Source organism: Coccinella septempunctata, chromosome 2 (assembly GCF_907165205.1).
Source record: "Coccinella septempunctata chromosome 2, icCocSept1.1, whole genome shotgun sequence".
NCBI classification, from domain to species: domain Eukaryota; kingdom Metazoa; phylum Arthropoda; class Insecta; order Coleoptera; family Coccinellidae; genus Coccinella; species Coccinella septempunctata.
The window spans coordinates 5,268,694-5,284,944 of NC_058190.1; the positions used below are offsets into that span (position 1 = coordinate 5,268,694).

Here is a 16,251-nt window from a genome sequence, read left to right on the forward strand (position 1 = left end):
TACAGGGAACAAAGCTGGGGCCTTTGTTGTTCTTACTCTATATCAATGATATTGTGAAGCCTATCAAATACTGCAAATTATCTGCATTTGCCGATGATACGATGATATACATAGTGGGAGATAATGTCGAGGAGATGGTTGCATGTCTGAATGAAGATTTAGAAATATTGGATGACTGGCTAGCAAATAATCAGCTCAAAGTTAATTATATGAAATCAAATTTCATGCTGTTTGGAAGGGAATGTACACTGAGAAGAATCGAGAATGAGCGAAGTATAGAGGTCAAAATTGGAAAAAACATTCTAAAAAAAGTTGATTCGATTAAATATTCGGGTGTCAGATTAGACCGAAACTTGAGTTTCAAACTACATGCCGAATATGTATGAGTCGTCAGCTCGATCGGACGTGCATCGGAGTTATCCACATAATAATTCTTTAATTTCTTTGTTTCTCTCTGGTGAATTGTGAAAACTGCTTTTGTTGGACAATAAAAGTGCTCAGAAGGTGAATGCATAGGGTGGAAAGTTCCATTTTTAGAATTTAACCGAGTTAGATATCACATATTTCAATATGCCAATTACACGGGATCAACAAATGGAGATTAGAACAATGACAGAGGAGATGGTGAGACGAATTTGTCTTGATGATACATTTATGAAGAAAATTGCTGAGAAGGTCTCTTCTAGTGTTCTGGAAATAATAGAAAATAAACTCAGTCAGTTTGAAAAGAAACTTGATGAAGTAAAAAACAGTGTTTATTTATTAGACCGTAAATATGATGAAAGGATAATCGGCTTAACAAACCAGATTGTCGAACTGCAGAAAAAGTTGGAAGATAACGGGAGGGAATCCCCAAACGTGACACATATTGTCTCCGAGGTGAATGAAATTAGGCGAAGGGAAAGCAACATTCTGATATTCGGTATTCCGGAAGATAGTACGGATGAGGCAGTTTATGCCCTCGACGTTTGTAGAGAAATTATCCCTGATTTGGACGCTGGAGATATAAAGGCTCATCGGGTGGGACGTCGGCAGCCAGACAAGACACGTCCTGTGAAAATACATTTCATGGATAGTTCTCATGTGTCCATTATGCTGAAGAATAAGAAAAAACTGGCCTTCTCAGGTGAGTTCAAGAATTTGATGATAAGACCTGATTTGACCGTAAGTCAAAGAGAATATCAGAGGCAGGTTTGGAAGGATTTCAATGCCCGGCGTGAGAACGGTGAGGACATCTATGTTGCTTATTTGAATGGAATCCCAACAATACGTGAAAAAAACCTGAAAAAACGTCCAATACGCAAAAATTAAGTCTTAATAACATAACTGTTTATTATCAGAACTGCAGGGGACTAAATTCAAAAACACATTCATTCTATAAAAACGTTTTAAACAGCGAGCATGGAATTATTGCAGTTACTGAAACCTGGTTGAGAGATGGTGTATCGGATTCGGAGCTTTTTCCAGGGAATTATTCAGTATATCGTAAGGACAGAGCATATGGTGTTCGAGGGGGTGGAGTTCTGCTTGCGGTTAATGATGACCTTTTTACATCGGAGCTGTGTGAATTGGAGTATTCGGTGGAATCGGTGGATATGGTGTATGTGAAGATTTCTGTTGCATCAGGGCTTTTATTTTATGTAATATTACTGTATATTCCCCCAGATTCAAATATAAATGTATATAATGACATTTTTGAAATTCTGGAGGATTTGAATAGTCCTGAGTCCGTTATGATTTTGGGAGATTTCAATATTTCTGCTTTACAGGGTTATTATGAGACGAATGAGTCATCAAGTTTGCTTCTTAGGTATCAATCATTTGTTAACTTCGCTAATTTGGTCCAAAATAATTTTGTTACCAATTGTAATAATAGATTACTTGATTTAGTTTTAACTTCTGAATATCTGAAATGTGATGTTTTGAATGACCCTGAACCTTTGGTGCCTATAGATACACACCATCCATGTATTACCGTGAGATTGTCTTTGCAATTTAGACAAAAAAACATAGTTTTGCCTAGTATCAAACAATATAATTTTAGTAAAATTGATAACCAGAAATTTGTTACACTTATGAATGGCACTGATTGGAATTTTTTGAAGAGTCTTTCAGATTCTGATGATGTATGCGAGAGATTCAATGATAGAGTTCAGTATATACTTTCTCAATGTTGTCCCCTTTTCAATAGCAACACCCATAAGTACCCCAGTTGGTATACAAGAGATCTCATAAAGAGTATAAAGCTAAAAAATCACTACCATAGAATGTATAAGAGACATAAATGTCATCTTAATTATGAACGTTTCAGCAATATGAGACGAGTTGTAAAAAAAGGAATAGAGACTTCATACTCCGAGTTCATTAAAAAATCCGAAGACAACTTAATAAAGAATCCTCGTGAATTTTGGTCTTTTTTGAATTCCAAGCGAAATAAAACTCGTATTCCCGGTGAAATGTATGATGATAGCAAAAAATTTTCATCTCCAAAGTCCATTGTTGACGCTTTTGCAGATCAATTTAAGAGTGTTTATAATAATTCAGAATATAATATGGAATCCTTTGATGCTTTGGATGACTCGTTCAGCTTTACTGAATCTTTTCAGATCAATAAAATTTCAGAAGACCAAATATTGAAAGCAGCAATGTCGTTAAAAAGTAAAATGAGCTGTGGTCCAGACAATATTCCAACTAAGCTAGTAAAGAATCAAATAAGTGTACTCATCGAACCTTTGTTGTATATCTATAATTTAATTTTGAAGACTAACAAATTTCCTAAAATGTGGAAAGTGTCACGTATTTGTCCGGTTTTCAAGTCAGGAAAACCTGCTGATATTAAAAATTACAGACCTGTTGCCCTTATCTCTGCTTTCTCCAAGTTATTTGAGATTTTGCTTTTTGACATGATTTATTCTCATGTATCAGGTAAATTGTCTGAACTTCAACATGGTTTCATGCGCTCGAGGAGCACAGTCACAAATCTTTGTACCTTTACACAGTATGTGTCAGATTGTTTAGATGGTCGGAAACAAATCGATGTAATCTATACGGATTTTAGTAGAGCTTTCGACAGGGTATCACATAGATTGCTTTTGAAGAAGTTAAGTCGCTTTGGTATTTCACCGAATATTGTAATGTTGATAAAATCATTTCTCGATAATAGGAAATTATATGTTGAATTAAAAGGAGTAAAGTCATTTTATTTTATTGCACGGTCAGGGGTACCTCAGGGTTCAAATTTGGGGCCCCTCTTATTTCTTATATTTATAGACGATGTTTGCACTGCGATTAACTCGAGGAAGCTTTTGTTTGCGGATGATCTCAAGATTTTCAGAGTGATTCATGATATACAAGACTTTTATATGTTGCAGGAAGATATTAGACATTTATATGAATGGTGTACTGAGAACGAATTGCCTCTAAATATCAGTAAATGTAAAGTTATGAGTTACTCAAGAAAGCTAACCACCGAAGAATTCAATTATAATATTGGCAACCATATTTTGAAAAGGGTAAACGAGTGTAAGGATTTAGGTGTTTTATTCGACAGCAAGCTTACATTCGACCTCCACATAGGTGGGATTATCTGTGAAGCTAATAGATCTTTGGGTTTCGTTTTACGCAATTGCAAAGAATTTTCGAATTTGTTGGCTGTTCAGTCGGTGTATTTCAGTTTGATACGTACAAAACTTGAGTACTGTGCGTTGGTGTGGAATCCCAACCACGAAAAATATATTGTAGCGTTGGAATCCGTCCAAAAAAAATTTTTGAAATTTTTATATTTCAAAAAGCATAGCGTTTACCCTATTCGTCATTACGATTATAACTCTCTTCTGGTTGAATTTGACTTCACAAGTTTGAGAAAGAGGAGAGAAATTTCAGGTGCAATCTTTGCTTTCAAATTAGTTAATGGTCAAGTCGATTCGATGTATCTACTGTCTCTGTTGAATTTTAATACGCCTCGCTTTTCATCCAGAACGAATTTAACTTTTAGGATTACTGTCTCTAATACTCAACACCATTTTCATAGTCCGGTAGCATCTATCTGCAGAAGCTTGAATAGTTTACCCTCAATTGATATGTTTTTTCTTAGTTTAGGTCAGTTTAAGAGACAATTATATATGTTAATTAGAAACTAATCTTTTGTTTGTTTGTTTTTTTTTTGTGATTTTTGGCTCATAATCCATAGCCTCGACTGGCGACGGCTTGAGGCATTATTATACATATATGTAGGTATACCTGTATGTATTGGTTTATTGTATACACCTGTAATTGGGCATTTGCCTGTTGGATGTAGAAAGTTAAATAAATAAATAAATAAATAAATATATAACATCAAAAATGGCACAAAAAATCGGCTATATAGCTAGATTGGGTAATAAGATCAACTTCAAGACCAGAGTATTACTGTTTAAAGCACTTGTTATTCCACATTTGGATTTCTGAAGTTCACTTATGTTTGGCTTGAAAACATTTTTAATTGATAAGTTGCAGAAAGTACTGAATAGAGGTATGAGAATGGTACTTCGATGTGGTAGGAGAACTCCAATCAAAACTATGTTAGAGACGTTGAATTTGATGAGCGTTAAGCAACGAATCACATATAAAACTTTCGAACTCATTTATAAAATTCGAAATAAAAAATTACCCGAGTATTTGCATGAAAACTTGAAGTATGCATCTGATATCCATGGATATCCAACTAGAGGTAAAGATAAATTTTTTGTTGACACGTTTCGGACAGATTATGCATCTAGATCGACATTGGTGAAGGGTTTGGTTTCTTATAATGGTTTGCCACGTGAGATCGGGGCCTGTAGTAACCACAGAAGATTCAAAAATTTATTGTCCAAATATGTGAGGGAGAACTATAGCTGATTTATATTTGAAGTTTTATTTTCCTTGTTGAATTGTAGTAACTAGTATTTTTACTAATAAAAGGTATTATTATTATTATTATTATTATTTCGAAAATTTCGTCATCAAGTAGGCTATGGAATATTGAAGGTTTTTGTTCTGTGACTGAACCCAATTCTTTCTTTAAATCACTTCATGTTCTCCAAATTGATGATATTAATCGATCGTTTATCGTACTTTTGTATGAAAAGGCACTTTTTCAGAACAATTTTTTAGTAGGTATATTCAATAACAATTTCTTTCAACGTGCGGAAAGCATTTCTTTCGTTGAGTCAGATTACAAAAATCCAAACAATGTGGTCATTGATTCATCAACAGAATATTTTTGCACTATGCACCTCTATTTTCTCTCAATTCATGAGGAAGGATTCAATTATAAATGCTTTAGGTATGTCGGTAAAAACCATTTATAATTTGTTCATAATTTTTATAAAAACAATTGAGAACGCTATCTTAACAGTATACCTCGAAATTGGTAGAGCAAAGGCAGAGAATTATGTGGCGGCGTAGTTGTACCCATGGTAGAGGAATACTTCATCTCACCATGATGGTACCAAGGGTAGCCAAACGATGGCATCACTGCGCACGACGGTTGCGATCACAGGGTAGATTATACGTCTATTGCGGTGCAGCATACGCCAAACGATGGCGCCACCGGCGACGCAACACTCTATACCCTCGACGTAACCGGCGTTTATAGCAGGCACAAACTACGCTGCTTCGGCGATTGTCGTAGGTAGCTGCTAGGGTTCATTAACCTACCTGATGAGTCCGACCCTAGCAGTGGGACGAAACAATCACCCCAAGAGCACGCATTTCCTCAAACAGCGTGAACTCACCCCAGCACATACCGCCTAAATTAATTTTCGACACAGAATATTACCCTCCAAAAATCCATAGTCTACATGATGACAAATTTGTATGCATGCACGCCAAATTGAGTGATTGAATTTGTGAGCGTTTGTAATAGTTGGGGAGCCGACGATGCTATATGGGGATTTACTCGAACGTCGTGGAGAGAGTAGATTTTGAAGATTAATTGGTAGAAAGAAAAAAAGGTTCTATCTATTCACTTTCAGCGGTGGAGAAAGCGTCTGCAGGGTCTCAAAGATGTAAAAAAACATAGTCAGGTGTACATACTCGAGCGTGTCAGATTAAGATACTGTATATGCTCTACGTGTCTCTGATCATGAATTCATGCTTATCTGACAGTTTGCGCGGTGGGACTGGCAGTATGGAAGAGTTGAAAATGTAAAAAAAATTCCAGCGTGTCAGATTTTTGGAGGATATGTTAATTGGACCCGAAGGAAGCCACTTTTCTAGGAATTGATAATTTGGACGTGACGCAAGGTCACAGCGGTCCTTTAAAAATGTAAAAAAAATCGTTACTTGTACATACTCGAGCTTGTGAGATTTTCATACAGATGGTTAATCTGGGTGTTGTAGACGTGTTGACCCATTAATCTGACAATAATCAGGGGGATTTTCTTAATATGACACTTTGAAGATGATAAAAATCCCTTTTTTTCGAATATTTCCCTACCTGTACCTCTAATCGTTTTTGTATCTATTATGAAAGTTGTAGATAATAAAAGTCTACGCAACTTTTGTCTAAAGCAATTTTACATACGAGAAGCTTAGCCACACATGCGAAAGGGCAAACTCAATGTAGAATCCCAGTCTAATCTACATTCATCCAATTGTCAAAATGACAAGGTATTTTTATGATGACAATTTCGAAATTAGTCACGAAAATTTTAGTGTTGTCTGTGACTGAACATTAGAATGAACTGTTTCTCAACGAGTGAATTTTCGCTTCAGCATGTATCGCTAAACACCTCGCATTAATCGCCATATATCTCAAAAACGTTTTGACGTAGAAAAAATTTTTTGGACAAAGTTTGTAGAAAATGTTATGCTTTACAACTTTTATAATGAATGCGAAAAAGATTCGAAGTCCAGAGAAGGAGATAATTCAAAAAAACTGATTTTTGTGTCCTTTATGGCCAATTCTTATGGTTTCAGCTTGCTTAAACTGTCAGATTATATTTTTTCCGTTATTCTTGCATAATTAGCTTCAAAATAAAACAAACGCCACCGCGCTCGAGAATTTACACGTGACTTTTTTTTTCGCAACTTTGGCGCCCTCCCACACATTTTATACACGCTTAAATTGTCAGATTAAGAGAATATATACTTTTCAACAAGTAATTAACCACATATATCTTAATCTGACACACTCGAGTATGTACAATGATCGTTTTTTTTTTTTACTATTCTGACAGGCTGTCCTAGATAATTCCCCTTTTATACAGGTCTAATTTTTGGTAGAGGTACTCTACAGGGTCCAAGTTGTGTCCCCTTATATTAATCTGACACGCTCGAGTAAATCCCGAATTCCCCTCTTCGGCTCCCCAACTATAAGGAAACTTCCACATTTGAAAATTGAAATGTCAACCTAAGTACCTTAGCCACGAATTTGGAAACAATATAATAGGAGGTCATTTTTCATTCTTATAGAGCCTCAGCCAATAAAGATCTAATCCCTACCTAATAGTCTCCAAAGATTGAACATGGACGTTAAATGAAGCCGTTAAATGACAATCAAGTGATATAATATTTTATATCTAATATTTAATAGATAGAAGAAATTTAACAGACCTAACTCTCTGAGAATTATTAACCGTAGACGTGTTTCGGGCTTTCAGCCCTCATCAGTACGGTGAAAAAGTGCAGAGATTAACGACACTTGGTGTTATGTCCGTTAAATTCCTTCTGTCTGTTTCAAATTGTTCCCTCATTATCTCCTACGTTTTATGATATATAATTAATATATTGACGAGAACGGACATTTCAGATTGAAAATTTTGGGAGTATCATTGTTGTCAGATAGCTTGCTTTTGAAGAAAAAAGTCAACTCTTTGCCTTTGCATTACAGGGTTGAAATGCTCCCAGGAATACAAATGTTTTCATCACTCTTCAGGTACTATTCATATCTCACGAGAATCGATGTTGCACTCAGGTATTTATCATGCACTTTGGCTAGTCTTTCTCAAGTGAAATAGCTTTTAATTATGTCATCGTAGTTCGGTACCTCAAAATATTGCTTGGAAATACAATCTAAGCATAACTCTCAAAGAATATGCAGAGGAAATTGGTCAGCTCAATTTCATTGAACTTTCCTCTCATTTTGTGCTCCTAGCGGGAGCATTTCATATATATCACTCAATGGTTTGATTGCTGCAAAAGAAGAAAATCCTTTTTTTTTCTCAAGCAAGCCTGACAACGCAGTTCGAAATTTGTTATTTTTGATACTTTATGTGAATTTATTCTGTTTTCACTTCTTATTACTCTCTTGATCTGAAATGTCAGTTTTCTGTGTTCTTCCAGTTGCGGAATATTAATTTTTTCTTCTGTCAACAATAACTACGTCTTTTAGGATTATATATCATTTACCATGTATGTTGAAAATATTGAAATTCATACAAATTTCATTTCATTTCACTTCAGACTCTCATATTAACGACCAGCAATACATGACTTGCATTGGAGACTATCATGAAAATCCGGAATAATACTTGGTATTTAATATTTCGGGCCAAAGTATCCAGGTAGACTTGAAATCGTAAAAAGACATTATGTGTGGATAATCGTTTCCTGCATAGATTAAATTGAAATACCTATAGATTAACGCTCTTGTATTCAGCGCCATCTGTAAGTACGGTGCAATATTAACAACAAAAATTATTCCTAAATTGATTGTTAGTTGTCGCTTCATTCAGGACAAGCCGATCACAATCACTCGTGCAAGAGGCGAAGCTACAGAAAAAAATTTAGTGATCACGTTATCAGGGTATAGTATTCCATCTATGAAAAATGTATTGAATAATCGAAAACGGCAATATACTATACAGGGTGTTTTCAAAGGTGAGGCTTTTTTTTGATAGAAGGTAGAACTCATCAAAATAAGTGGTTTAACCAAAAATTGTCTATTCAAAAAAATATCCAAGATGGCTGAGATACAACAGTTACAACACCTAGAAGTTCGACGAAATTTCATTGAATTTCAAGTACGGTACTGTGGAAGGTGATTCCGGCTTCGCAAAAACGAAACAAAACATAAACATATGGCTGATGGACAATGAATGGTTCAGTACCAAGTTTATCGGATAAGATGCATAAGGTCACTTTTGAGAGAATCCCAATTGTGGTATCGTGCAATTTAGGTTGAAAAAAAAAATGTAGAAAATCGAGGCAGTTTTTTGAAAGTTTGCTTATTTTAGTTATACCTATTGAAAAAGTGCTATGATGTTTCCCCATTTCATTCCATTTTTACGACGATTGTTGGAATGTTCGAACAAAAAGATTGTAATGCCCATTCGTGAATAATTTAGACGAATTTTATTGGTGAGGTTTTGAAGTATTTTATTCTATTTTTTACTCTTGTACCCTAAGTCTCTTCTTTCAATTGGTATCGAAATAAGCCATTGTTTTGTATAGGTGATTTTTGGGGAGACGCTGCATTTTGACCAGTTCTACCTTATGTTGAAAAAAAAAGCCTCACCTTCAAATACACCCTGTATATGCCTATACCTAACAATGAGTATACCCATCTTACCTGTAGACATATCATCATGTGATGTTCCGAAAGTTTCACAGTCAATATTTTTGACACCTGTTACACCGAAGGAAATAGAAGAACTAAATAAACAGATTAAAAATAAACATTCCAGTGGAGATGACGAGATACCAATGAGTTTGATAAAATCCTGTATTAAAAATTTAGCAGAAGTACTATGTTATATAATTAACAACTCATTCACATTTTGAAATGGCAATGTGCAACCGTCTACTTAATTTTCTACTGAAGAACAAATTATTGAATGATAGCCAACATGGATATATCAAAGGTAGATCGATAATGACAGCTACTATTCAGTTCACTGAAAATATAATATAATAAGATCTTTTGAGAATAATGAAATACTTCTAGGAATATTTCTAGATTTATCCAAAGCCTTTGGTTGCTTAAACCGCCCCCTTTTGTTGACAAAACTTGAAGCTTATGGAATAAGAGGCAATGCTTTAATGTGGTTCGAATCATACCTGTATAACAGGATGCAGAAAGTTAAGATTACAAGAAACGGAAAATCTGTTAAATCAGAAATGAAGATCAATCACAACGGAGTACCACAGGGAAGCATATTAGGCCCCATTTTCTTCATTTCATTCATTAATGATATGCAACGAGTCTTGACCGATTCAAGCCTTCTTACCAGTTATGCAGGTGATACAAATTTATTGGTTGTTGGATCTATCCTCTTAAGCTTAATAAATAAAGCCAGTCCTTTTTACAGTAAAATCAGGGATTGGCTTGAAAGAAATGGTCTCCTTTTGAGCCAAGAGAAAACCACCACCATTCTCTTTAGAACTAAACAACGAGGTATCCCAACACCACCTCAAATACAACTTTCAGATCTGAGTATCACACCTGAACACTGCACTAAATTTCTGGGCATACACATAGATGAACATCTAAATTGGACCAACCACATTATAAGCACAGAAAAAAAACTCAACTCAGTCAGTTATAGCATAAGATTTATTAAAAAATATCTGAGTGAAAATTGTTTAAAAATCTTCTATTTCTCCAACTTCGAAAGTATAATGAGATTCGGTTTGATTTTTTACGGATCTGATTCAGGATTGATAGAGATTTTTCGAATACAGAAGAGAGTCATAAGAACCATATTATTTGGGCTAAGAAGGAGAAAATCCTGCAATGGTATTTTTAAAAAACAACAGATGATGACAGTATTTGCTTTATATATATATGAGTGTCTAATCTATTTATTCAAAAACAAAAACAAGTTTACATACAGTAACTACAAGCACAATTATGATACAAGACATACAAATATTCTTTATCCTGAACATAGACTGGTGAAATATGAGAAACATCCAACATATGCTGCAATAAAATTCTTCAACCAACTTCCAGAAAATGTGAAAAAATGTACAATACTCAATAGGTTCAAGAATGACGTGAAGAAGTTGCTTATTACTATGGAACCTTACTCCTTTGATGAATACAAAGTCAGTGAGCTGAAGATTTAATTACTTTGTAGTTGACACTATTTCATCTAATGTACCATATTATACCCTGTATTTTATTGGACATTCTTTTGGAATAAAGATTATTATTATTATTATCATTATGAAGGACAATCAGTTTATGAATGCCACATAAGATAAATGTTATTTTTGATGCTTATGTATCGCGTGAAAATGAATCATGAAATTTTAAAAAGTATTTCGGATCTAATTTGTGGTGTGAGATATCTAAATTTTGCGCTATTGCATCGGGATGCTATTCATGTATATAAATAGTGTAAATGGGTATATATAGTGAAGAAACTTGTTTGGAATTTGCAAGAAAATATGCGAGGGCAGAATACACGCTTTTTCTCGAACATAAAATCTCTATGGGAAGAGTTGTTGATAAACTTATAATTGGGGATTATCAAAGCACTTTGAATGTATAAAAGAATATCTCCTATAATACAGCCATTATAAAACAGAAATTTGTTTTTGATATGTGACCGCATATCTGCTACTAATTATGAATATAATATACAGGCTGGTGAACAGGTATATTGTGAATATTAATTTATCTTACGAGAATTTAATTTCAAGTGTGAATGTACTATATGATACTGATCAAATATAAAATAGTCAATGATATTGCGAAAAATGTTTCTAGTGTAAAAAAATCGATATGGGATAGACTAGTTTTTTCATTCACAAAAAGGAAACCTAAACCTGAGGTGCACATCAGAAATAGAATTCCTTTCACTGCCACATTATAAAGGAAAAAAATGTATCTCAACCACATCCTCACCAGATGAGTTCATTCGGCAATTACCTAATAGTTTATGCAAGGAGTGGATTTTTCTCCTTTATTACACAGCGAATGGGTTAATCGTTAATCACTTCCACATTGCAGGGGCAAAAAATAAATCTCAATCAAATCCTCATGTTAGTAGTAGAGGTAGTAACTGAGGTTTATTGTTAAGCATCTGGCCATCGACCACAGGTCCTTCAGTATCAGGCAAAATTCATTTGTGAAAGTTTCATGAATATCAATTTGTGAAAATCCTTGAGGTATTGATATTTTCCGAATAATGGTGCATCTCTCATCTGTCAAGGTAGCTAGCAGTCTTTCATATGTCAGGAATGAGCTGACGGTGTGCTTATGATGAAAACTTTGGGCAGCATTCAAATAATATATCCAATATTGAAACGGAGACTGACCAACACACTCTATGGTGAATTAATTGTACTGAAGCTTGGGGAGGACTGTGTCTTTCTACCTAAACGTATGACCAACGTTTTGAAGCAAGGATATCAAAAACTTACAAGTTTTGTAGACATCACAGAATCATCACAGAATCTAAACCAACACCCTTATTTGAAATTGTAAAATTGGAATAATGGAGGTGTGTAACATTTCTTCATTTCATGAGGCATTTGAATTTCCAATTCTTGACAAAGATCATAATAATAATTGGATATGCTTGATAAATGAACATATTCGTATATTGACTTATCTTAAAAAAAGATAGTGAGTGTTATATATTCTTTGGTTCCAATAATATGTATTGTTCTATGATTGATCTGTCTTAATTCACACATGTGCAGAATACTCACAAACGAACAAGGAATAAATCAGTCCATCAGGACTGTGAGATGCTTGGAAAATCATCATGATGGATTGAGATATAATGACTATAAGAAGCCGAAGCTGATAATAAGTCAAATATCTGTTAGATGAAAGACCGTTTATTTTGAAGGTCATCAAGAACAACAATCAAGAACAAATCATTGAAATTCTCAAGATGTAACAAAGTTATCAGTTTGGAGGATTATAATAATACACCTAATTTTCAGAAAGTTCATCCTGGATGTGGAGCACATGATGGGACACAAAAAATTTGTGTTCTCGAAATTGTAAGAAACTTTTAGAATAGATTTTATATAACAAAGAAAAAATTATCACTGATGACAGATGGTTATAGATTTTTTTGTCATGGACTATTATGATACATAATGATTCAAACCGTATATGAGATATGACAAGTAGACTTAACTGACAAGAAGTTCTAAGACGATGTTTCTCATAACAGCATTTTTGTTTTCCCTGATCTCACTTCATTCAACATCATCGAATGATGAAATGGAAATGGCAAATTCATAGTACCAATTATGGATATCCCTAACAAAATGATAAATCAGGTTTTCATCTTCGATGAGTATACATTTTGTTTATTATGGAAGAAACTAATTATTCTAGAAAATATTATTGTCAGATTAATCTTAATGATCATCAAACTATAATTATCCTCTAATTATATTCCTTACTTACATACATACATACATAGCTTTTATTCGGTTGCCGAATATATAAACAAAAAGATAAACATTATTCACTCAATTAGCTCATCTTATCTTAACTACTTAATTAACCAATTAATAAGATTGAGACCAATTCGGAAACATTAAATTGTGGCTGTTATTGCCTTCTGTGACTGCGTATGTGGATATCAATTCTCGATCTGATTATTTATCGTATAAATACCTAACACAATCAAGTCATTACATGTATTTTTCCTTCACCCAAAATCAAATTTTGTCTACAGTTCAACATATCTTTAACACCCCAGTAAATCAATATTTATTTATTTCGAATCAATTCATTCAATTATAAATTCTTTTATAGTTGAATATGTCTTCAGTTGATCATCTTGAGCAATTGAACTCTGTCAGTTCGTACGAGAACAATAAGAACGTAGTAAGACTTATAGACTTACCTCATAATGTGGAACACCATGTTCTCAGCGCAAGAATTGTGAATACAAAATATGGGTAAACTCCTATATTAGAATTGGATGACTGTGTGGTGTTTCTTCCTAAGAGGGTGACAATTAACATCACGAAAGCATTGGATTTATTAAACAAAGAGAAGCTGTCCATAGTTGTTGTAGGAAATATTGGGACAGGATTGGGAAATCCCACACCGAAATTCAAATTTATTGAGCGATCGAAACATTGAATATGGAGGTATGTAACGACGTTATGTTAAAATTTCATAAAGCCTTCATAATTCTTCAAAAATGTACATCACTCGATTTAAAGAAAAGTTGGATAATCCTCATTAAAAGACAAATCAAATTATTCAATGCACTAATAAGAAAAGATATTTCTCATAGCCATAAGGTTAGTATTCAAACAAACCTTCAAGAATGCTTGCCATCTCTTTAAAGCTAGAATTGTGAATATTTTGAAGAAAACATCTGTCATTAAGGTTAATACAATTTTTTGTGGGAAATTTATTGAAAATTAGGATTTATGTTTTCAACGAGAGCCATGTAGCATTCTTTTTCCAGACAAATCTCATATTAGTTTCACTAATTACCGATATAAACAAATATGTCCTTTGGCAATTTATAGTGACTTTGAGTCTTATTCGAAACCTCTAAATGTAGAAAGTAATATTCAGACAGTTGAATATCAAGAACATATTCCTATATCAGTGCATGAATTTATTTGAAAAGTTCATATGATGAAAAATCTTTTTATGATAGTTATACGGGTCTTGATTGCATGTTATGGTTTTCTAAAAAGTTGAATGAGATAGCGAATTTTTATATGAGAAAATCAAATCGGTATCCAGAGAGAGAGAAATGTTAATGACTTGCGATAAATGTCATATTTGTCTAAAACCGTTCACTTCGCAAGATAAGATTGTTATTGACCACGATCATAATTCATGTAATTTAAATTTCAAAAAATTTTATGTCATTCCAATAATTTATCATAATCTTTCTGGCTATGATGCTCACTTCATTATTAGAGAATTGTCGAAAAGTGGACGAGTTCAATTGCTACCACTGAATAAGGAAAAATACATTAGTTTCACAAAATTCGATGAGGAAACTGAAATTCAATTCAGATTTATCGATAGTCTACGATTCATGGGAAGTTTTCTTGAAGAATTGGCTTCACACCTACACTCAGATCAATTTGTAGAGCTCAAAGGTCAGTTTCCAGATGATTCTATAAATCTTTTAATGAGAGAAGGTGTTTTTTCTTACGATTATCTCGATGGCTTCGAAAAACTTTCCGAAACTCAACTACCTTCGGAAGAGGCCTTCTATAATACGTTGAATGATGAACACATCACCGATGAGGATTATTTTCATGCTCAACAAGTGTTTACAACATATATTTGCGGTAGTTTGGGTGACTATTTGAATTTGTATTTGAAAACAGATAATCTTCTTTTGGCTGACGTGTTTCAAAAATTCCGAATGAGTTGTCATCAAACATATGACCTCGATCCAGTTTGGTATTATACATTACCTGGATACACATGGGATTGTATGATGAAACATACCCAAATCGAATTGGATATACTTAAAGACATCGATATGTTATTATTCATTGAAGGGGGAATAAGAGGTGGCATTAGCCAATGTTCAACAAGGTATTTGAAAGCTAACAATAAATATATGGAAAGTTATGATTCTTCAAAGTGCGAAGTAGTTGTGGTTGTGACTAAGTTTTTTCCATAGAATGTTTGAATTCCATTAATATCATCTTGAGATAATGTCACTGTCCTACCATCATAATAAAATGGAAACATAATTGAATCTCTCACACTAGAATGAGCTAAACCAAGAGAATGTCCTATTTCATGCATGAGAGTACAATAAAGAGAAACCGATCCAATCGGTGCTTTATCAGTACCCCTATACCAATTTTCATCAGAGTCTAAGTGGAGCTCTAAACATTCGTTTCCTTTAGGAAAAAAGCATGGGCCAATACCCCACCATTTCCATCAAAATCATTATTACAATTTCCATCTCCTTGACATTTATGGAATAATTTATGTTTGCGTTTTCCATAGCTGATTGTTATATCAGGAGAATTTTCATCTTGAATGAAAGTTAGATTTGTATGTTGAGACCATTCGTCGAAACACTGTTTGGCTATATTCTTATCATTTTGTTTAGGAAACAAAAATTTCCATTTTATGATATTCTTAGGCCATTTCCTATACAGTGTGAAATCAAGAGGATTATCCTTAACACCACATCGACATTTTTCTATCAAATTTTTAGTGTAATCATCTTAAATCCCTGTGGCATTCAAATTATAGAAATCTTGAAAGTTAATCAACGCTTGAGTGTAAGGGTCATCTGTGTTGTTACCATTACTCAAACTTGAAACTGTTTGATTTTCAGATAAAAATCCATACTGTTTCAAATAATT

General features: G+C 33.8%; 1 protein-coding gene across 1 annotated transcript; it reads left to right on the forward strand.

Moving 5' to 3' along the window:
* The first annotated feature begins 415 nt into the window (after positions 1–415).
* Positions 416–8,492, forward strand: LOC123306264. Its single transcript, XM_044888163.1, has 4 exons — positions 416–1,126; positions 1,417–2,126; positions 3,372–3,576; positions 8,428–8,492. The coding sequence occupies exons 1-4, from the start codon at positions 571–573 to the stop codon at positions 8,490–8,492; spliced, it is 1,536 nt and encodes a 511-aa protein (XP_044744098.1). The 5' UTR covers positions 416–570.
* The last annotated feature ends 7,759 nt before the right edge of the window (positions 8,493–16,251 follow it).